Source organism: Argopecten irradians, chromosome 2 (genome assembly GCF_041381155.1).
Source record: "Argopecten irradians isolate NY chromosome 2, Ai_NY, whole genome shotgun sequence".
Classification (NCBI taxonomy): Eukaryota; Metazoa; Mollusca; class Bivalvia; order Pectinida; family Pectinidae; genus Argopecten; species Argopecten irradians.
This window is the reverse complement of record NC_091135.1, coordinates 42,282,234-42,305,191: the sequence shown is the minus strand read 5'-3', so window position 1 is coordinate 42,305,191 and position 22,958 is coordinate 42,282,234. Positions and strand designations below refer to the sequence as shown.

Here is a 22,958-nt window from a genome sequence, read left to right as displayed (position 1 = left end):
TATAGGATAGATATGGTAATGTTATATGGCTGGTTTATAGGATAGATATGGTAATGTTATATGGCTGGTTTATAGGGATAGGATAGTTATGGTAATGTTATATGGCTGGTTTATAGGATAGATATGGTAATGTTATATGGCTGGTTTATATAGGGCTGGTTTATAGGATAGATATGGTAATGTTTATATGGCTGGTTTATAGGATAGATATGGTAATGTTATATGGCTGGTTTATAGGATAGATATGGTAATGTTATATGGCTGGTTTATAGGATAGATATGGTAATGTTATATGGATGGTTTATAGGATTAGATATGGTAATGTTATATGGCTGGTTTATAGGATAGATATGGTAATGTTATATGGCTGGTTTATAGGATAGATATGGTAATGTTATATGGCTGGTTTATAGGATAGATATGGTAATGTTATATGGCTGGTTTATAGGATAGATATGGTAATGTTATATGGCTGGTTTATAGGATAGTTATGGTAATGTTATATGGCTGGTTTATAGGATAGATATGGTAATGTTATATGGCTGGTTTATAGGATAGTTATGGTAATGCTATATGGCTGGTTTATAGGATAGATATGGTAATGTTATATGGCTGGTTTATAGGATAGATATGGTAATGTTATATGGCTGGTTTATAGGATAGATATGGTAATGTTATATGGCTGGTTTATAGGATAGATATGGTAATGTTATATGGCTGGTTTATAGGATAGATATGGTAATGTTATATGGCTGGTTTATAGGATAGATATGGTAATGTTATATGGCTGGTTTATAGGATAGATATGTAATGTTATATGGCTGGTTATAGGATAGATATGGTAATGTATATGGCTGTTATAGGATAGATATGGTAATGTTATATGGCTGGTTTATAGGATACAGTAATGTTATATGGCTGGTTTATAGGATAGATATGGTAATGTTATATGGCTGGTTTATAGGATAGATACAGTAATGTATATGGCTGGTTTATAGGATAGATATGGTAATGTTATATGGCTGGTTTTAGGATAGATATGGTAATGCTATATGGCTGGTTATAGGATAGATATGGTAATGTTATATGGCTGGTTTATAGGATAGATATGGTAATGTTATATGGCTGGTTTATAGGATAGATATGGTAATGTTATATGGCTGGTTTATAGGATAGATATGGTAATGTTATATGGCTGGTTTATAGGATAGTTATGGTAATTTTATATGGCTGGTTTATAGGATAGATATGGTAATGTTATATGGCTGGTTTATAGGATAGATATGGTAATGTTATATGGCTGGTTTATAGGATAGATATGGTAATGTTATATGGCTGGTTTATAGGATAGATATGTAATGTTATATGGCTGGTTTATAGGATAGATATGTAATGTTATATGGCTGGTTTATAGGATAGATATGGTAATGTTATATGGCTGGTTTATAGGATAGATAGGTAATGTTATATGGCTGGTTTATAGGATAGATATGGTAATGTTATATGGCTGGTTTATAGGATAGATATGAATGTTATATGGCTGGTTTATAATATGGTAATGTTATATGGCTGGTTTATAGGATAGATATGGTAATGTTATATGGCTGGTTTATAGGATAGATATGGTAATGTTATATGGCTGGTTTATAGGATAGATATGGTAATGTTATATGGCTGGTTTATAGGATAGATATGGTAATGTTATATGGCTGGTTTATAGGATAGATATGGTAATGTTATATGGCTGGTTTATAGGATAGATATGGTAATGTTATATGGCTGGTTTATAGGATAGATATGGTAATGTTATATGGCTGGTTTATAGGATAGATATGGTAATGTTATATGGCTGGTTTATAGGATAGATATGTAATGTTATATGGCTGGTTTATAGGATAGATATGGTAATGTTATATGGCTGGTTTATAGGATAGATATGGTAATGTTATATGGCTGGTTTATAGGATAGATATGGTAATGTTATATGGCTGGTTTATAGGATAGATATGGTAATGTTATATGGCTGGTTATAGGATAGATATGGTAATGTTATATGGCTGGTTTATAGGATAGATATGGTAATGTTATATGGCTGGTTTATAGGATAGATATGGTAATGTTATATGGCTGGTTTATAGGATAGATATGGTAATGTTATATGGCTGGTTTATAGGATAGATATGGAAATGTTATATGGCTGGTTTATAGGATAGATATGGTAATGTTATATGGCTGGTTTATAGGATAGATATGGTAATGTTATATGGCTGGTTTATAGGATAGATATGGTAATGTTATATGGCTGGTTTATAGGATAGATATGGTAATGTTATATGGCTGGTTTATAGGATAGATATGGTAATGTTATATGGCTGGTTTATAGGATAGATATGGAATTGTTATATGGCTGGTTTATAGGATAGATACAGTAATGTTATATGGCTGGTTTATAGAATAGATATGGTAATGTTATATGGCTGGTTTATAGGATAGATACAGTAATGTTATATGGCTGGTTTATAGGATAGATATGGTAATGTTATATGGCTGGTTTATAGGATAGATATGGTAATGTTATATGGCTGGTTTATAGGATAGATATGGTAATGTTATATGGCTGGTTTATAGGATAGATATGGTAATGTTATATGGCTGGTTTATAGGATAGATATGGTAATGTTATATGGCTGGTTTATAGGATAGATACAGTAATGTTATATGGCTGGTTTATAGATAGTATGGTAATGATATGCGGTTTATAGGATAATGTTATATGGCTGGTTTATAGGATAGATATGGTAATGTTATATGGCTGGTTTATAGGATAGATATGGTAATGTTATATGGCTGGTTTATAGGATAGATATGGTAATGTTATATGGCTGGTTTATAGGATAGATATGGTAATGTTATATGGCTGGTTTATAGGATAGATATGGTAATGTTATATGGCTGGTTTATAGGATAGATATGGTAATGTTATATGGCTGGTTTATAGGATAGATATGGTAATGTTATATGGCTGGTTTATAGGATAGATATGGTAATGTTATATGGCTGGTTTATAGGATAGATATGGTAATGTTATATGGCTGGTTTATAGGATAGATATGGTAATGTTATATGGCTGGTTTATAGGATAGATATGGTAATGTTATATGGCTGGTTTATAGGATAGATATGGTAATGTTATATGGCTGGTTTATAGGATAGATATAATGTTATATGGCTGGTTTATAGGATAGATATGGTAATGTTATATGGCTGGTTTTATAGGATAGATATGGAAATGTTATATGGCTGGTTTATAGGATAGATATGGTAATGTTATATGGCTGGTTTATAGGATAGATATGGTAATGTTATATGGCTGGTTTATAGGATAGATTGAGATAGGTAATGTTATATGGCTGGTTTATAGGATAGTTATGGTAATGTTATATGGCTGGTTTATAGGATAGATATGGTAATGTTATATGGCTGGTTTATAGGATAGATATGGTAATGTTATATGGCTGGTTTATAGGATAGATATGGTAATGTTATATGGCTGGTTTATAGGATAGATATGGTAATGTTATATGGCTGGTTTATAGGATAGATATGGTAATGTTATATGGCTGGTTTATAGGATAGATATGGTAATGTTATATGGCTGGTTTATAGGATAGATATGTAATGTTATATGGCTGGTTTATAGGATAGATATGGTAATGTTATATGGCTGGTTTATAGGATAGATATGGTAATGTTATATGGCTGGTTTATAGGATAGATATGGTAATGTTATATGGCTGGTTTATAGGATAGATATGGTAATGTTATATGGCTGGTTTATAGGATAGATATGGTAATGTTATATGGCTGGTTTATAGGATAGATATGGTAATGTTATATGGCTGGTTTATAGGATAGATATGGTAATGTTATATGGCTGGTTTATAGGATAGATATAGTAATGTTATATGGCTGGTTTATAGGATAGATATGGTAATGTTATATGGCTGGTTTATAGGATAGATATGGTAATGTTATATGGCTGGTTTATAGGATAGATATGGTAATGTTATATGGCTGGTTTATAGGATAGATATGGTAATGTTATATGGCTGGTTTATAGGATAGATACAGTAATGTTATATGGCTGGTTTATAGGATAGATATGGTAATGTTATATGGCTGGTTTATAGGATAGATAGTTGTATAGTAATGTTATATGGCTGGTGTTATATAGGATAGATATGATAGATGTATATGATAGTATATGGCTGGTTATAGGATAGATATGGTAATGTTATATGGCTGGTTTATAGGATAGATAGGGTAATGTTATATGGTGGTTTATAGGATAGTATGGTAATGTATATGGCTGGTTTATAGGATAGATAAGTAATGTTATATCTGTATAGGTAGATAAGTAATGTTATATGGCTGGTGTATAGGATAGATACAGTAATGTTATATGGCTGGTTTATAGGATAGATATGGTAATGTTATATGGCTGGTTTATAGGATAGATATGGTAATGTTATATGGCTGGTTTATAGGATAGATACAGTAATGTTATATGGCTGGTTATAGGTAGAACAGTGGTTTTATATAGGATAGATACAGAAATGTTATATGGCTGGTTTATAGGATAGATATGGTAATGTTATATGGCTGGTTTATAGGATAGATATGGTAATGTTATATGGCTGGTTTATAGGATAGATATGGTAATGTTATATGGCTGGTTTATAGGATAGATATGGTAATGTTATATGGCTGGTTTATAGGATAGATATGGTAATATTATATGGCTGGTTTATAGGATAGTTATGGTAATGCTATATGGCTGGTTTATAGGATAGATATGGTACATTATTAGATGGTGTATATTAGGAATGGGCTCCATGGATGTGGCCAAATAACCACTAACACTCCACCTCTAGTTTGCAAGTTTGAAACCCACATTTGGCGATATAGTAAGATATTCTTACAACTGGTTAAATAGAATAAATATGGTACCAATGCTCATTTGATTGGCTTTGGTGTTAAATCTGGGTACACCTCTTATCATACACTGTCTATCAAAACATGTTTTAAACTGTTTACTTTATTCTATAATTGTTACCAACAGTCAACAGCCTAAATCAAATACATTCAAACGTTTCATCTTATTTGTATAGGAAATTGACTGATCTTCATTGAATTTTTTCTACCATCAAACAGCATTTACCAGTGAATTTTACTGGAAAATGAATATGGTTTTATTGAATATCACAGACCTCTCTGGATGGCAAATTCATGATTTTTAGCTCACCTGGCCCGAAGGGCCGGTGAGCTTATGTCATGGCGCGGCGTCCGTCGTCCGTCGTCCGTCGTCCGTCCGTCCGTCCGTCCGTCCGTCTGTCTGTCCGTCGTCTGTCTGTCCGTCAACATTTCCTTTAAATCGCTACTAGTCATAGAGTTCTGCATGGATTGTAACCAAATTTGGCCACAAACATCTTTGGGGGAGGGGGAACAGAACTTGTATAAATTTTAGCTCTGACCCCCCGGGGGCAGGAGGGGCGGGGCCCAATATGGGAAATAGAGGTAAATCCTATAAATCGCTACTTGTCCTAGAGTTCTGCATGGATTGTAACCAAATTTGGCCACAAACATCCTTAGGGGAAGGGGAACAGAACTTGTATAAATTTTGGCTCTGGTCTGTCGGGGGCAGGAGGGGCGGGGCCCAATAGGGGAAATAGAGGTAAATCCTTTAAATCGCTACTAGTCATAGAGTTCTGAATGGAATGTAACCAAATTTGGCCACAAACATCCTTGGGGGAAGGGGAACAGAACTTGTATAAATTTTGGCTCTGGTCTGTCGGGGGCAGGAGGGGCGGGGCGCAATAGGGGAAATAGAGGTAAATCCTTTAAATCGCTACTAGTCATAGAGTTCTGAATGGAATGTAACCAAATTTGGCCACAAACATCCTTGGGGGAAGGGGAACAGAACTTGTATAAATTTTGGCTCTGGTCCCCCGGGGGCAGGAGGGGCGGGGCCCAATAGGGGTAATAGAGGTAAATCCTTTAAATCGCTACTAGTCATAGAGTTCTGAATTGAATGTAACCAAATTTGGCCACAAACATCCTTGGGAGAGGGGGAACAGACCTTGTATAAATTTTGGCTCTGACCCCCTGGGGGCAGGAGGGGCGGGGCCCAATAGGGGAAATAGAGGTAAATCCTTTAAATCTCTACTTGTCCTAGAGGTCTACATGAATTGTAACCAAATTTGGCCACAAACATCCTTGGGGGAAGGGGAACAGAACTTGTATAAATTTTGGCTCTGATCCCCCAGGGGCAGGAGGGGCGGGGCCCAATAGGGGAAATAGAGGTTAATCCTTTAAATCACTACTTGTCATAGAGTTCTGAATGGAATGTAACCAAATTTGGCCACAAACATCCTTTGGGGAAGGGGAACAGAACTTGTATAAATTTTGGCTCTGATCCCCCGGGGGTAGGAGGGGCGGGGCCCAATAGGGGTAATAGAGGTAAATCCTTTAAATCGCTACTAGTCATAGAGTTCTGAATGGAATGTAACCAAATTTGGCCACAGACATCCTTTGGGGAAGGGGAACAGAACTTGTATAAATTTTGGCTCTGACCCCCCAGGGGCAGGAGGGGCGGGGCCCAATAGGGGAAATATAGGTAAATCCTATCAATCACTTCTTGTCCTAGAGTTTTGTTTGGATTGTGACCAAATTTGGCCATAAACATCCTTGGAAGAAGAGGAACAGAACTTGTATAAATTTTGGTTCTGACCCCCTGGGGGCGGGAGGGGTGGGGCCCAATAGGGGATTTAGAGGTTAATATTAAAATTCCTTCAGAAAAGAAACAATGAACCTGTATTCAGAACATTACTTGGCATTACAAACCAGGTGAGCGATACAGGCCCTCTGGGCCTCTTGTTTATATCCTAATACTAATGCCTGCCTTGTAGTTTGGCCCTAAATGACCTTAGTTGACGATGGGCCGTAAAATTTAAATAAAAAAAAAAAAGAGAAAAAAAAACATGATAATGAATATATTTGACCTTTTTACACTGACAGATCAGAGGTTGTACTTTTTTAGGACTTACAAGAAATTTTAAGTATTATCCTTCAGCAATGGGGCCATATATTTAGGATGAATCAGTCTTTTTTCCAATTTCAACCTTAAACTGCCTTAGAAACTTGGCCTAAAATTGATTAACCTTCAGATGGCATCAAAACATTTGTGAATAAAAAGATCGTAAGTCTTTGATTCTGTAATGTAAATTATCAGTGTCACTCTGTATACTAATAAATGAAACAGTCACCGATACCCTGTTCATCTTAACAGATTATAATTATCAAGGCTCATATGGATTTATAAATCACCAATAATGACAATCAATATGTCCTGTAATTCCATGGGCATATTAGTCAGTATGTGACATTTAACATTAGTGCATATATCCTAATCTGTATCAAAACAATAGTATAAGTATGTGGATACTCTCTATATATAAGGATATACTGTATCTTAATCATCATGTAACCTTATCAACCTTTGGCCTGTGACCTTGACAGTAAAGTACATAGCAACTTTCACCTCCCACTTCATATCTGACACTTCCTTTAATAAACCACCAGTAAGGTGTTTGGGTTGTTCATGAGTGACTTAAAGATACCTATGTACTAATAAATATGTATTCTCCACAAAATGGTGTACCTATATATAGATCAATCTTTATAATCTCTTTGATAACCTTTGGTATCACCTTGACCTTTGACCCTCTAGGAGGTAAGAGGCTATCTGCAAGGTGACTAGGTACTATCAATACACAGTACCAAGGATACTTAGTACATAATAGCATATGATTTTTGTTTTTAGGATTCAAATCATTAAAAAGAATAGTCATGTATGATTTAATTAATTACGACATTAAATTGCTTTGGTTTGTAGATAATTTTCAATAAACAAGCTACATTGTATTTAAAAGATGAAAAACAGGAAAATGAATTTAGTTCTGTATGCAAAAGTAAATTGATCAGAAACTTTAATTACAAAAATATTCAAACTTACTTCAGTTTTTTTGTAGAATTGGTTCATATGAGACCTAGAAACACACAAGATTATGACATAAACTGTATGAGATTACTTTCCTGTGTTTCAGTACAAAACTACACCAGGAGAAGAAGAGAGCATCAGTGTGGTCGATCCACTAGTTACTGCAGGAACATTAACTGTTACCTAACAAGTTTGGTCACTGCCATGTTCCACCTGCTCAGACATACCACTTGGACAAGACCTTGACATCTTGTAATGGGAAAATATTCACGAATCCAACAGTGAATGATCGAAGCATTGGATGACTGACTGGATGTAAACTTACCATCAGTTCAGCCAAACATACTGAACAGTACTCAAGGGTCAAGGTCAAACTGTCAACACATGCAAATTAGTACTCTATGGTCAAGGTCAAACTGTCACCCCATACAGAATGGTACACAGGGGTCAAGGTCAAGCTGTCAACTCATACAAATCAGTACACAAGGGTCAAGGTCAAACTATCAGTCCATACAAATCAGTACACAAGGGTCAAGGTCAAACTGTCAACATATACAAATCAGAACACAAAGGTCAAGGTCAAACTATCAGTCCATACAGATCAATACACAGGGGTCAAGGTAAAAAAGTTAGCACATACCAGGTACATATCATTACCCAATGTTCAAAGTCAATCAGTTTTCAGTTACACATCAGTTCCTCATGCACATACAAATTAAAGTACTCAAAGGTTATGATTTAATTGTGAACACATCCAAGCACAGGTCTGTATTTTAGGTCAAGGTCAAACTGCCCACATTGAGGTCAGTATTCTGCATCAAATCGTCCACACACTGGTCATTATTATAGGTCAAGGTCTAACTGTAAACATTAAGGTCAGTATTCTGGGTCAAGGTCATACTGTCAACACACAGGCCAATATTATCAGTTAAGGTCAGACTGAAAACTTAAGGGTCAATACGGATCTGCTTGTTAGACCACAGAAAAATATGTGTGTTCCTTGGACAAATTCAGACCATGGTAGTGATAGGAGCATGTAACATCTGTTTAACTGGCTAAACAAAGAAATCACACATAAAGTTTACATATAACATTTAGTTGAAAAATCAATTGATATTCTGAATGTCCCAAACGTTTTGAATGACACCAATACCTGCAGATGAGAATTAAATTAGAAGCTCAATAGTACTTTGTGGACATACCATTAGTTCAATAAATGATCTACTGTTGTTCTGTTTAATACAACTAAATGTACCTAGTGTTTCCATCATACTAGGAATAGGCGTGTGTCTACTCCCTTTCTCTACAAGTTTTCTCCAATTTAAATTCTTTGTTGCATAATGTCTTCTCCATTACAGGACAGATTTTGGTCCCATTTATTGAAGCTGCACACAAGGACTAGTAGTATTTTCATGCTACCTAAACACTTTACTATGATTATCACAGAATAAGACACATAGCTGTGTTGCAAAACCAGTGCAAGTTGAATTTATTTTGTTTTGCTTCCTAATAACAGCTATGGTCATTTAAAGCAACACCAGCTTTATATGGTGAAGAGTACCCAGAGAATAATCACCAACCTTCAGTCAATACCTGCAACTGACCCAAGGTGCATTTTAAACTTGCAACCCAGATATCATCGCTAGCCAAGTTTGTGGAGGGTAAATGATAGTGGTAGAGGACTAATATTAATATATCAGAACAACGTAACCACTGAGCCATCTTCGCCCAAACACATTGGGTATGGGTCCAAATTTTTCAATGGATGCAAATTTTAAAATACAATCAGGGTGCAATCAGTTCGGAAACTTGGGTGAAAATTGAAATATTTAGGGAGCTTTGAAGAAGTTTAATGTACATTTAAGTCAAGGAAAATAATATCTAAATAACATTAATTTCCAAGATATTACAGAATGTATAAATTTATATTCTGTATATATCTTAATCGTTGAATCTTCATATAAGTAAAGTTTGAAAGCCATTCTTTGGGCTCGAGCCCATTTAGGAGTGGAGTATAATAGAGAGGGATCTAGCAGCCTGCCTCACTGTACAGGGATATACAAGCAGGCTTTCATTCATGTGAAAAAATCAATGTAAAAACTAGGGACAGTCACCAAAGGCTATTGATCAACTTGTGTATAGAGTACAAAGGTAAATTGGAAATCTATTATTTATCTTCAACTATAGCAAGTAGGTATATATACACCTACCTGGTATACCATGCCAGGTACAGTCTTGTTAGGAGGGAACTCTACGTACTAGTACCATACTATTCCATGTACAGCCTTGTTAGGAGGGAATTCTACGTACTAGTACCATACTATTCCATGTACGGCCTTGTTAGGAGGGAACTCTATGTACTAGTACCATATTATTTCATGTACGGCCTTGTTAGGAGGGAACTCTACATACTAGTACCATATTATTCCATGTACGGCCTTGTTAGGAGGGAACTCTACGTACTAGTACCATATTATTCCATGTACAGCCTTGTTAGGAGGGAACTCTAGCTTGTACAGTACCATATTATTACATGTACAGTTAGGAGGGAACTTTAGCTCGTACAGTACCATATTATTACATGTCAGCCTTGTTAGGAGGGAACTCTAGCTCGTACAGTAATGTATTATTACATGTACAGTGAGGAGGAAGCTTTAGCTCATACAGTACTGTGGGTTGTTAACCATGTACTGTGGGTTGTTAACCACATATTTTTGGTAGCTTACCATGAACCATGGGTTGTTGACCATGTTTTTTGGATTGTTGACCATGCACTGTGGGTTGTTAACCATGTACTGTGGATTGTTGACCATGTCTTTTGGGTTGTTGACCATGCACTGTGGGTTGTTGACCATGTTCTGTGGGTTGTTGACCATGTACTGTGGGTTGTTGACTATGTACTGTGGGTTGTTGACCATTGAGTGTGGGTTGTTGACCATGTATTTTGGGTTGTTGACCATGTACTGTGGGTTGTTGACCATGTTCTGTGGGTTGTTGACCATGAACTGTGGGTTGTTGACCATCTAAATGTACTGTGGGTTGTTGATCATGTAAATGTACTGTGGGTTGTTGACCATGTTCTGTGGGTTGTTGACCATGTTCTGTGGGTTGTTGACCATGTACTGTGGGTTGTTGACCATGTTCTGTGGGTTTCTGACCGTAAACTGTGGGTTGTTGACCATGTGTTTTGGGTTGTTGACCATGTACTGTGGGTTGTTGACCATGAACTGTGGGTTGTTGACCATGTACTGTGGGTTGCTGACTGTTGAGTGTAGGTTGTTGACCATGTACTGTGGGTTGTTGACCATGAACTGTGGGTTGTTAGCCATGTATTATGGGTTGTTGACCATGTACTGTGGGTTGTTGACCATGAACTGTGGGTTGCTGACCATATTGTACTTTGGGTTGCAGACCATGCACTGTTAGTTGTTGACCATGTACCGTGGGTTGCTGACCATGAAATGTGGGTTGCCGACCATTGAGTGTGGGTTGTTGACCATGTGCTGTGGGTTGCTGACCATGAACTGTGGGTTGTTGACCATGTATTTTGGGTTGTTGACCATGTACTATGGGTTGCTGACCATATTGTAATGTGGGTTGCAGACCATGCACTGTTAGTTGTTGACCATGTACCGTGGGTTGCTGACCATTGAGTGTGGGTTCTTGACCATGTGCTGTGATTGGTTAACCATGTAATGTGGGTTGCTGACCATTGAGTGTGGGTTGTTGACAATGTGCTGTGGGTTGTTGACCATGCACTGTGGGTTGTTGACCATGTTCTGTCGGTTGTTGACCATTGAGTGTGGGTTGTTGACCATGTGCTGTGGGTTGTTGACCATGTACTGTGGGTTGTTGACCATGTTCTGTGGGTTGCTGACCATTGAGTGTGGGTTGTTGACCATGTGCTGTGGGTTGTTGACCATGCACTGTGGGTTGTTGACCATGTTCTGTGGGTTGCTGACCATTGAGTGTGGGTTGTTGACAATGTGCTGTGGGTTGTTGACCATGCACTGTGGGTTGTTGACCATGTTCTGTCGGTTGTTGACCATTGAGTGTGGGTTCTTGACCATGTGCTGTGGGTTGTTGACCATGTACTGTGGGTTGTTGACCATGTTCTGTGGGTTGCTGACCATTGAGTGTGGGTTGTTGACCATGTACTGTGGGTTGTTGAAGATGCACTGTAGGTTGTTGACCATGTACTGATGGTTGCTGACCATTGAGTGTGGATTGTTGACCATGTGCTTTGGGTGGTTGACCATGTACTGTGGGTTGCTGACCATTGAGTGTGGGTTGTTGACCATGTGCTTTGGGTGGTTGACCATACCAGTATATTTTGGGGTATTTTCCTTGTACTGTATTTTTATTCTGTGCTGTTGAACGATAAAGATTGGACTGATTGTCATGTAATAGTGGCCATAGGAGTTAAAACTGTTTTTGATATATATTTTTGTTGATATTAAAGACTCAATTAAACAAGTTTTGTGTTCTTTGATAGCTAGAACTTGTTAGAACAGTCAAACATATGTACTAGAGCAATGGAGTACAAGTACAACCATAGCTTACTAGTCATAGTATATGTACATGTATAGCAGAAATAGTGTGTGATATTTCCACAAATATCTGGGTATGACAGCTTTTGCACAATAACCTTTCAACAAGGAAATATGGAAAAACAGTTATATGATGTCATTAATTTCATGCAGTGTAATTGTGGCATCATAATGTTATCAAATATTACATGTAGTTGACGGACCCATGATCATGCTTCTTCTGAAACCAATATCTCTTTCTTTTATTGTGTAGAGGAAAACATTCACTAACTTGTGGTGACAACGAAATCTCATCCCTCAGGGGAATTCATGAAAGCCCACCCCTTGGAAACCTTGGGTTAAATATTCATGAATTAACTCCTCGGATTGTGATTTTCTTATCGCACCCCTATAGCTTTTAAAGAGAGATTCAATTAATCTTGCCAGAGGAGACAGCAACAGTACAGACCAGGTTTTTTTCTTGGTGTAAGAACTTTTCTTCAAGTAAATACGAAGATTTTTGCTAACACATGATGACAACTTTGATCCTTCTATATACAAGAAAATTGTCAACTGTAATTGCAATCTATCTATTAAATTTCTTTCTCAACAATATTCATATCAATAATATATATGCTGTGCTTTGACATTTTTAACCTATGTTCCACATCTTATTAAATACCTTGTACCTGAATGACCGACAATTTCAATTACCTACAATTAATTACAGATCCGGGCAATTATGACGTGTATATGGGCTCTTAATTAAAACATCAAACATACCATTCTTTATCTATTGGCTAGAATGGCAAACTTTCATTGAACTGAATCTACAAAGAGTTAGATGTTCTTCCATAGGTACTAATGATACATGCCTGTTCACACAATGTTCCCTTTTCCCTTGAGGTCATTTTATAAGTGTGGAACTGATGTAAAACTAGAAACCTCATTTACATCACACATGGGAAACACCTGCTTTTTGATAATGTTTGTTAGGAGTTTCAAGTTTGTGTATCATATGACAGTGTTCATTCATGATAAGGGAATTTGACACTGGCTGCTACCTAAACATCCATCAGGATCTTATCAATGTTAAAACAGAACAAATCGCTATGAAAATTTTCTTAAAACTACCTGTTAAAGTTTTATCAATGTTAAAGCTGCAATGCAAGTTAAAAGACATCGGTGACATTTTATGCCTCTCGGACTTCCAGCTCAAATGTCTGCCATTTTCTTGAAAACATTAACTGAAAGATATATACTGTAGTCTTAAGACTTTTCTGGGGACATCTCTGAACCAAATGTGTTTCATTTCCCTTACGTCCATTGCAATGTAGATTGTGATCATATGCATGCGATGTAGTTTTGATGATTCATGAAAATTCATTTGGTGTTTATAGAATGAGGGCCATATGAGAGATTTTTATTATTGAAAGAAAATGTTTTACCTCAACACAAAAGCTTTACATTTTCACCATCAGTTTTTGACTTTCTAAAAACTATTGTTTCAAAAGACCTTTTGTATTATATGACAAATGACGGACATTGCACCTTGGCACAAGCTCATAAGCCTTTATGCTAAACAGTAAGTTAAGATAAAGCAACTCAATAGAGCTTAGCGTGAAAAAGTACCAAGATTTACTGTACCTGGAAGAAATACGAAGGAAAGTCAAAAGTATGTACCATATTCAACCCAATCAGCACACACAAATCATGTCCACATGATAAAAATGATATTATGTTTGTGTTTATTGGGTCAGATACAGCAAGTACTTTACAAGCCAAGGCAACCAGTAGACCCCATGAGAGTAAGTTTTGACTTCCAAAAATCAGATTTGACCATTACGTTTGAAGCACATCTATTTGTCACATGTTTTAATTAACTCTTCAGATTTCTGATAAATGGTCGATTTTACCTCTGAATCTATACTAAGAGAAGAGGGTCAACTGGATGCCCTGAAAGGCTCAAGCCAAACATCAATGTACAGTAAATAACAAGTCAGAGGTTTAATAAATGCGTTTTCCATGCATTTTATTTGTTGATGAGGACAAACATCATCCAAGACTGGTGTACATTGGTACAGTAAAGCAGATAGCTGGCTCAGTACACTATTACCAGTATCAAATATCACAAACTGGCCCAACACGCTCCAGTACATAGCACAGATAAAAAACAAAACTGTCAGATCTTTCTCTCATTCTGTCTGGCAAACCACGCTCTCCTGCTATCATGTATGGTATATTCTCACTCCCATCCTCCGAGGTTAAAACAATTACTCAGTCAAACATTTATCTGGTGTGCCCTCTGACCTAACATTGGTAATTAAGGTCAATTAAAGTTAAGTAGACATATGGATGGAGAGACTTGATTCAAAGATATGAACCAACCAATCACAAGGCCCGTTACAAATGCATCAACAAATCGCTAGGCTAGTAACATACAAAAATAATCTCCATATGGTACAACTTGGACCTGTGTAATGTGGGTAGATACCTGTCAATTAGACAGGTCACCTCTCTACCATTCAACAGCTGAATTATCCGGTAACAAAATAGCACAGTAAAACATGGCTAGTACTAGTAGTACCTCAGTGTGCCATATACATAAACATTTGTAATGTTTCATCAATTAAAAAAAATTTAAAACAGAAAACAGAAATATTTAACAGCCAGTGGCGTATTTATCATTATGTTAGCAATAACAATCTACACCTCTTCTGTAAAACAACTTCCATAACAACATTAACAACACAACAAATTATCACAATTGGATTAACATTCTCAAGCACTATAGTTATGGCCGTAGCGAGAGCACAGCATGGCGGTTGTGCGTAAGATACCCTTCTTTCTATCATTACTTGTTCCTTTTACACTAACTGCTTTACTGTACGTTAATAATTCAGTCTTAACAAACAAAAGAGATAACTGTCAAGTCCAGGACAAGTTACATCAGAGGCAACTCTTCCCGGTCATTGACAAGTTATTGTACATGTCATGTCCGATAAGGTCATAATATGGTAGTTAACTGGCAAAGTCAGGAGCTCGACTCGCAACACCTCCCACATACAAGACATAGCAGGTGATTGGTCAAGCTGGAAGGTTACAATTTTTTTAGTTTTTTTTTTATATATTTATATATACATTTTTTTCGATTTTTTTGGCCTTGATTTATTTCCATGGAGGAAAAAAACTCAAGATTTTTTTAAAAGTTTTTTGGTTGTTGAAGCCTTTTTTAAAACTTTTTTTTTATACATTTTTTATCACATATACAGAAGTAAACACATTCTGGACATACACTTATTATACACTAATTCAGCATATATACACTAATCAGCATATATAACTCGCATAACAAAATTCCAACAGAAAAAAAAAAACACAAAAAAGATCAATTTGTATACAACATGAACAATGTATACAAAGTATTTCACTCGTAACTCCGTCCGGTAATATACACATGGTGTATATCTAACTTCTAAGTATTCATCTATCTTTACCCTACAAATAACAAGGGGATAGTTACTTAGTAGTTTTTATCTCAATAACTTGCAAATTCGGTGTACCAAGACATATCGTGGAAGATACGTCCCGTTTTCATCATAACTTGTAAAAAGTTACAACTTGTGTGTCTCGCTCACAAACAATTTTGTCAACTTCTTGTATCACAGATCATTGTATTCATCAACCTTGGGTACCACACTGGTTTATACTAAGTATAGTTGCCCTTGCAGTGGGTACCTTTCAGTTCAAACATTTTGGAGGGGATGGGGAAATGGGGCTTAATATACAACTATTTACAAATGATGAAGTGACAGAACCATTTCTCTCATTCAAAAAAAAAAATATTAAAGTTTAAAATATTTTTAAAATCTCCATTGGCTAACATTCTATATAATTGCACTCTGCGACCTCACATTCCATTTCAAGATAATCCCCAGCATGTTCAACTCAACCTGTCTGTAAGTAATAACCCACTGGATTTATAATGAACATGAACAACAACAAAAAAACAGTTCACGCTTTTTTGATCACAAAAATCATGCAATATCAGGTCTGGAAGAAACAAAATCTTTCATTTCAGACATAACATTTCAGTGATGCATTCAGTAAATGAATTTACTCATTATTTTAGGGAATATCCTTAATTAAACGTGTAATACACAACAATTGTGAAACTACAATGATTTATACCTCTGAACAATGTACATGTATAGCTGTCATGGTTACTGTGGAATAGTCACCTCTGGTATGCTTCACAGGTGCAATAAGGATCAGGCTTTAGTCAATCCCCCCACAAAATATAAGGCCAGCTAATTAATAGCTATGGTGATGCTTCACAATGCATATATAACAAGCTGCAGTATTGCCCCTCTTGGGCCTCCCTCTAGCTCGAATGCTTCCTCCTCTCCCCACGAGACCCCCATCTTGGTGCCCCCATCCCTTCACTCATTCATGTTCTTCAGGGAAAATATTAACTATGTGGTGCCCATATTAATTAGCATTGAGAGGCCACTTAAAGGGTATCTGACTTTGATTAGTAATAATAATTATGATTATCCCAAATAGTACCCCTGCAGTTGGGAACTTGAGTGGGGCCTTCTGCAGGAATACTGCTTGACTATACAGCTGATACCCAATAAAATGCCCTCCAGATTACATTCTATGCCAAAATGACATGTTGCTAGAAATGTCAGTTTTACAGTTAACACTTTACACCCAAACATGCTACTTCATACAATGAAAAACCTTCCAGAGTGTAGTTAGGACAAGGGGGACTGACAAATGTATTGATCCCTTGTACATCTGTGTTACAGTAATATTGCAATATTCAAAGCAGATAATATTTTACATTTCAACCATATCATTAAGGAAATACTTCCTTGTGCTACAGTACTATGCATTTTTTGTTAATTTTTCTTTTTGCAAAAATATATCTACAGTGGCAATTGAATCATACTCACTACAGAAAGTTAGACCATGGTTATAAATGTATATATATGTACACAAAATTCTCACCTGTACATTTTATTACAAACAAAATCAAATGGCAATATTACGATCATAGTGGTAGTCATCTCTTGTCTAGTGATATCTTAACGTTGACCATTGATGAAAGTTACGTGTCACATTAACTATATATAATAAGTTGGTTAAAATTTTCCTGAAACCTTCTATTTGATAGTGATTTTCTATAGATCATGTCTGCTAATATGATAATACGTTTGACTGATTGATGTAACTGAGATAACAATGAGTAGAATGTATCAAGAATGTGTCAAATTACCAGTCTCTCTCAATCACTGTCTGGAGAACTTGGAGCATAGCTAGACACTGATCCATCCAAGTCGTGTTTCCTGGTACTTTTGCTAACAGCCAAGCTACATTTCACCCTGAGAAACTCGTACTGTTGTTTATATAAATCCCTCTCTCGTGTCAGGTTTGACAGCTGCCTCTGAAGTTGTTTCAATTCTTTTTCAAGAGAACGGTTAGTAACTTCTAAATCTTGTCTCTGTTGCATGCGTTTGGAACGGCAATTTTGAGCATATCCTCGATTTTTCAATGTTCTTCTTTTCTGTTTTAACTTTACAACGTCATCCTTTGGTAGCCCCTGAAGTCGCCGGTTCAGCTCTCTCACAGGCAAAGTAACCAATTCCTCGTCGTCCATTTTCTTTTTGTTGTTGCTGCTTCTGCTCCGTTTGAGGGTTGGGACCTTAGTTGTTAGGCTGGCCTGTGCAGGTGGAGAACTAGGGAGTGATTCCTTGCCGGCCTCGGCCCCAGATACCAAGTACTTTGTAAAATTGTTCACAAACTCTGGGCTGCTAGAAATCAATACGTCAACTGCCTCAGAGACCCCTTCCATGCTTGCCGAGTTGAACGACACACTTTGGGTGAGCCAACCAATGTCATCATACAGATTTTTGGACTCCGTGGGACTAGGAGGGACACTGCTACAGCTACTGTTGCTGAAGCAGCTCGGGGACTGGGGCACACTACATATGGAGGGTGCGGTCGAGCTGGCCTCAGAAGCCGTAGCCGGGGATTTAGCTCCGCCATTACAGCAATCACTGAAATCGAGCCGATCAAGTGTCTCTTGTTTAATCACAGCAGAACGTTCGACAAACTGGTCTAAGTCGAAGTCATTTATACAGTCATTTACCATGAGCGGGTCGGCCTCCATTTTGTGTGTCAGCTGGCAGGTTTGAGGTGCTCCTCGTGTTAGCTCGCCACTAAACTAGGTCAGCTGTCGACCGGTCTACGTGGTACACAGCCCAACTGCAGAGGTTTTTACTGCGACAAGTACACTCAAAAACTCAGATTTTCACAATTTTATACGTCCATCAGAGTTATCTCTTCCACATGTACTGTCTTACGGTGAATATTGTTACAATGATATTGGTTTCCTGGTAAAAATCGCCGGTGGCCAAGGGCACAACCACCATACGACTTTCCACGGCTTACCAGATGGGGAGACAGGCCAACAACGAGCCGACAGGGGAATCCCGGTTGGTTATATACCCCCTGTGACGTAGTACACAGGCAAATAAATTGCTGCAGAAATTGACCAATCGTTGCAAAGAATTAGTTCTATTTTTATAATCTTGCGTATTTTCTCCGTCATTTGAAACGAGTCTGAATCTCACAAGCGTTTGCGCTGGAAGCAACGTTAACCGAGTTGTGGTGGCTTCTAAAAGATTTGCCGGCCTTTAATATCAATGGGTTGTGCAATACACAAACCTGTACCAACTTGTCAAAACGAAACTCGGAGACTGAGGATGAGTTTAAATTGTTACAATAATAATGTTTTAAATAATGGAATAAAATTAAAAGGGAAAATAAGACTTTATTTACAAACGTTACCAGTAGATCAAATAATTTTAAAAAGGACCTCTAATGGAAAAAAAAATTAGAGTCTAGGACCCAATCATAAATGTAAATTAAAAATCAAAATCTTCATCAAGCTTCCAGAATACAAGTTAATGTCATGTTTTCCTTTTTTAGCTTACTTAGATCTCAACTTTAAATAATGTATGATAGGCCTACTGTTATTTTAGAATTGAGTTTTCATGCTGGGATTGCTTCTATCTATAATCTAAATAACATATTTAGAGGTCTGCATCATTGAATCCATCCTTAACTTTTTAAGGTTTTTCAATTCCCTTGTAGGTGCCTATATATCTGCTTTCTATCTTCTATTCATTTTCAATTTCTTGATAACAACGACATAGATCAATAAAATTAAAATTACGAAATTCCCGTGTTAGTTCATCAAATATCACCATTACACAGTATTCAACTATCGATAAAAAGTAAAAGTTATTAAAATCCAAATATGTGTATTTCATTATCATTTTGTTTAGCTAATGTTTGGTAAGTGAACTTGTGATAATAAATTAATCTATGCCTTTGCGGTCAAACCACAAAGTCTACGTTAATCACATGCCGGGCACACGTACACGTGTGACGCTCATCCAACTAGTACATTTGTATTTACATGTTTGACTTGTAACTAAGACTTTGAATTATTTACATAACGTTAAAATGTAAACTTATGATATGATTTAACTATCATTTTATAAATTAAGTGCCCTACAGTGTAACTAAATAAATATTGACTTCATATATATCCGTTCTAGAACATTCCATTGGTTTTCTCATCCCTATAAATAGAACTACACATACTCTTGACATATATACACTATTTAGTGTGTATTGATTGAAGAAAGCGACAGCCCTTGACAGATGGTAGACACGGACTTCTGATCGCAGTTACAATGATTAAATTATTTAATAGGGACAGAAACATAATATATCATATACATACATAGAGAAAGTCATTCTTTGTCTATGCTGACGACAATCTATATATGTTTCTAATGAGGACGTAACATGTATGTCCCTGTCATCAAGCTATCGGTCACTTATCGTATCAAATAAAAAGGCCTACATTTTGTGTACTTATTAGTTCAAAATTAGCTCTTTATGATTTTACCTAAACTCTTAAAAAAGTACCAGAAACATTAAATCAATAATAGATATATTTCATTGCCATAAATAGCAAATGGATATGGCGCAAACATTACGTCTAATCTATAAACGTTCCCTTCATTTCAATTTAAAACAATACATTAAATATATAGTCATAAGATGTTTTAATTTAGATATTCATGTAGAATAATACCATCATTAGTTGATCTATTAAAATAGAATAGGAGAAAAACTTAGTTAAAGAGTGTGAGGGAGGGAGGTTTAACATCGACATTTTTATGTAGTTTATGTAGTTTATTTAAATCAATTTACATGTAATATATATTTAAAGTGTTAAGGCCATCCTGAATGGAACATATAAAGCCAAAATACAGAAATGGATTTTGAATTCCAAACACATGTAGCGTCCATGTATATGCATGTCTTGGATATATGCATGTATATATATTTTGTCGTCACACGAACAGGGATCTGAAAATTAGTTACAGTTTATATGAATTTGGAGTACCCACATATCATTTTAGACGTTTTAGGGGTCTAGATCAAAATTCGGTAAAATCGTCATGCATGGTACTATATAGAATAATTCAATAGAAAACGACGATTTTACCGATTTTTAATCTGGGCCAATAAAACGTATAAAATTATCTTTGAGTACTCTCGTGGGTCATATTGATATAAACTTTAACTAATTCCCAGATATCTGTGGTCACACGTAGACGTGTTAATATGTAATATCATATACCTGATATTACTCAAACAATACTAATAGTTTATCAGAAACTGTATCAACTTGTATAATTCCCAACATACATGTAGTAAGCGTTTGCGCATGGAATATTTTGCAATCGACCGGACTTCATTTTCACCGTATTTCATTCTTTAAATTAATTATTACTGTGTAGGTAGAAAAGTTCAGAATACAGCATTTCATGAATAGCCAGTAATTGGTCCATTTCCTTGACATCGCCAGTCTCGCTTACAAAGTCCATCACGACGTCCTCCTTCCATGGACAATTTCCACGGAAATAAAAATACTTTCATGGTGATAAATATTTCACACGAGAACGTGAAAATATGTTGTATTGAAACAACTTGAATACAGTACAGCATGTTCCAAAAATTGAACATGAATGTTGTGTTGCTTCCCGCGTATTTGTTCTCCAAAAATGCGGTTTCCTGGTGTTGTAATTGAGCTTTGCGATAATACCAAATTTACCTAGCAACTCCAAGTACTATTTGTTAACATACATGTATATTTCTTTCTCATACTGATTTCAAACACAAATAAAATTTATCATCAAATACAAAATACATATAATTGATCAGATGTTACAGCGAATCTCTAGTCATAAATGCGTTTTCACTTTAAAAGTTGTCCTGTATGATGTCTACTTTAGGTAATCATAAATGTTTAGTATGCAAATGCCCCGTGCGGGACCTTGATTGGTTTAATAAACATTGTCTATGTCTTCATGGAGAACAATCTAACATTCAATGGCTAGGACAGCGATCTGTTAACAAGTCATCTTACTAATGAAGAATTGGTCTGCTATCCTCTATGGTCTGGAGTACCAAATAGTATATTTAGATTGTTTGACTACTGGCCATGTACCGGGTATTGGACCGTGTGTACATGAAGGCAATAAGGGTAAAATTCATTTCCCTTGTCTGACCGTTCATATTGCAGGCTCGTATCGTCTTTGTAAAATGCAATTTAAAATTTGAGAAAATAAATGTCTTTTCCAACATTCAAAATTAACGCGTCATACGTGTTGATATCCTTAAATGATTTATTGAAAACCAGGTGGCACATCCATCCAGCCACAAAGTATGGCCACTAGCATGTTTAGAAACGACTGAAAACGTCTCTACATCACAACGGGGACATACAGGCTCAAATTCTTTCACATCTTCTCGATCACCAAGCCGAGACATAGGGTTGTTTTGATCCAGCAACATAGTGAAAATACATTTACCTTCTTTGAAGGTGGTATGTTGAAATCTTCTCTATAGACCTCTATTTAAAGCGATACTACATTGAGGAAGATCTCAATGGCCAACGAGAGGTCATGTTCAGTTGACCTCAATGATTAATATACAATGGAATTTCTGTAACTAATCAGAAATTATATCTCATACGTGCAAGCTGCCATGTTACAAATCGTTCGGTGGTTCCATTTGTCTACAATAAATGCTGGGGCAGCACGATGAACCAGCTGTAATTTGGTTAGTTAATGTGATGAACCAGCTGTACTTTGATTGGTTAATGTGATGAACCAGCTGTACTTTGATTGGTTAATGTGATGAACCAGCTGTAATTTGATTGGTTAATGTGATGAACCAGTTGTAATTTGATTGGTTAACAGTAAGGTCATCTGAAC

At 36.3% G+C, this 22,958-nt stretch overlaps 3 protein-coding genes across 3 annotated transcripts in view; 1 reads left to right on the top strand and 2 right to left on the bottom strand.

The window, feature by feature from the left end:
• The window catches only part of LOC138315552 (WW domain-containing oxidoreductase-like), a 76,535-nt gene extending 63,246 nt beyond the window's left edge, over positions 1 to 13,289 (top strand). The window contains exon 9 of the mRNA XM_069256659.1: positions 8,166 to 13,289. The gene's annotated coding sequence lies outside the window, so the exon portion shown is untranslated. The remainder of the gene's footprint in view (positions 1 to 8,165) is intronic.
• Positions 11,674 to 12,360, bottom strand: LOC138316648 (GATA zinc finger domain-containing protein 14-like). Its single transcript, XM_069258321.1, has one exon. The coding sequence runs from the start codon at positions 12,358 to 12,360 to the stop codon at positions 11,674 to 11,676; it is 687 nt and encodes a 228-aa protein (XP_069114422.1).
• A 1,314-nt stretch (positions 13,290 to 14,603) lies between the features above and the next one.
• On the bottom strand, positions 14,604 to 19,088 carry LOC138315553 (transcription factor MafB-like). Its single transcript, XM_069256660.1, has one exon. It carries the CDS (start codon positions 18,764 to 18,766, stop codon positions 17,882 to 17,884), a length of 885 nt encoding a protein of 294 aa, XP_069112761.1. The 5' UTR covers positions 18,767 to 19,088; the 3' UTR covers positions 14,604 to 17,881.
• Between the last annotated feature and the right edge of the window lie 3,870 nt (positions 19,089 to 22,958).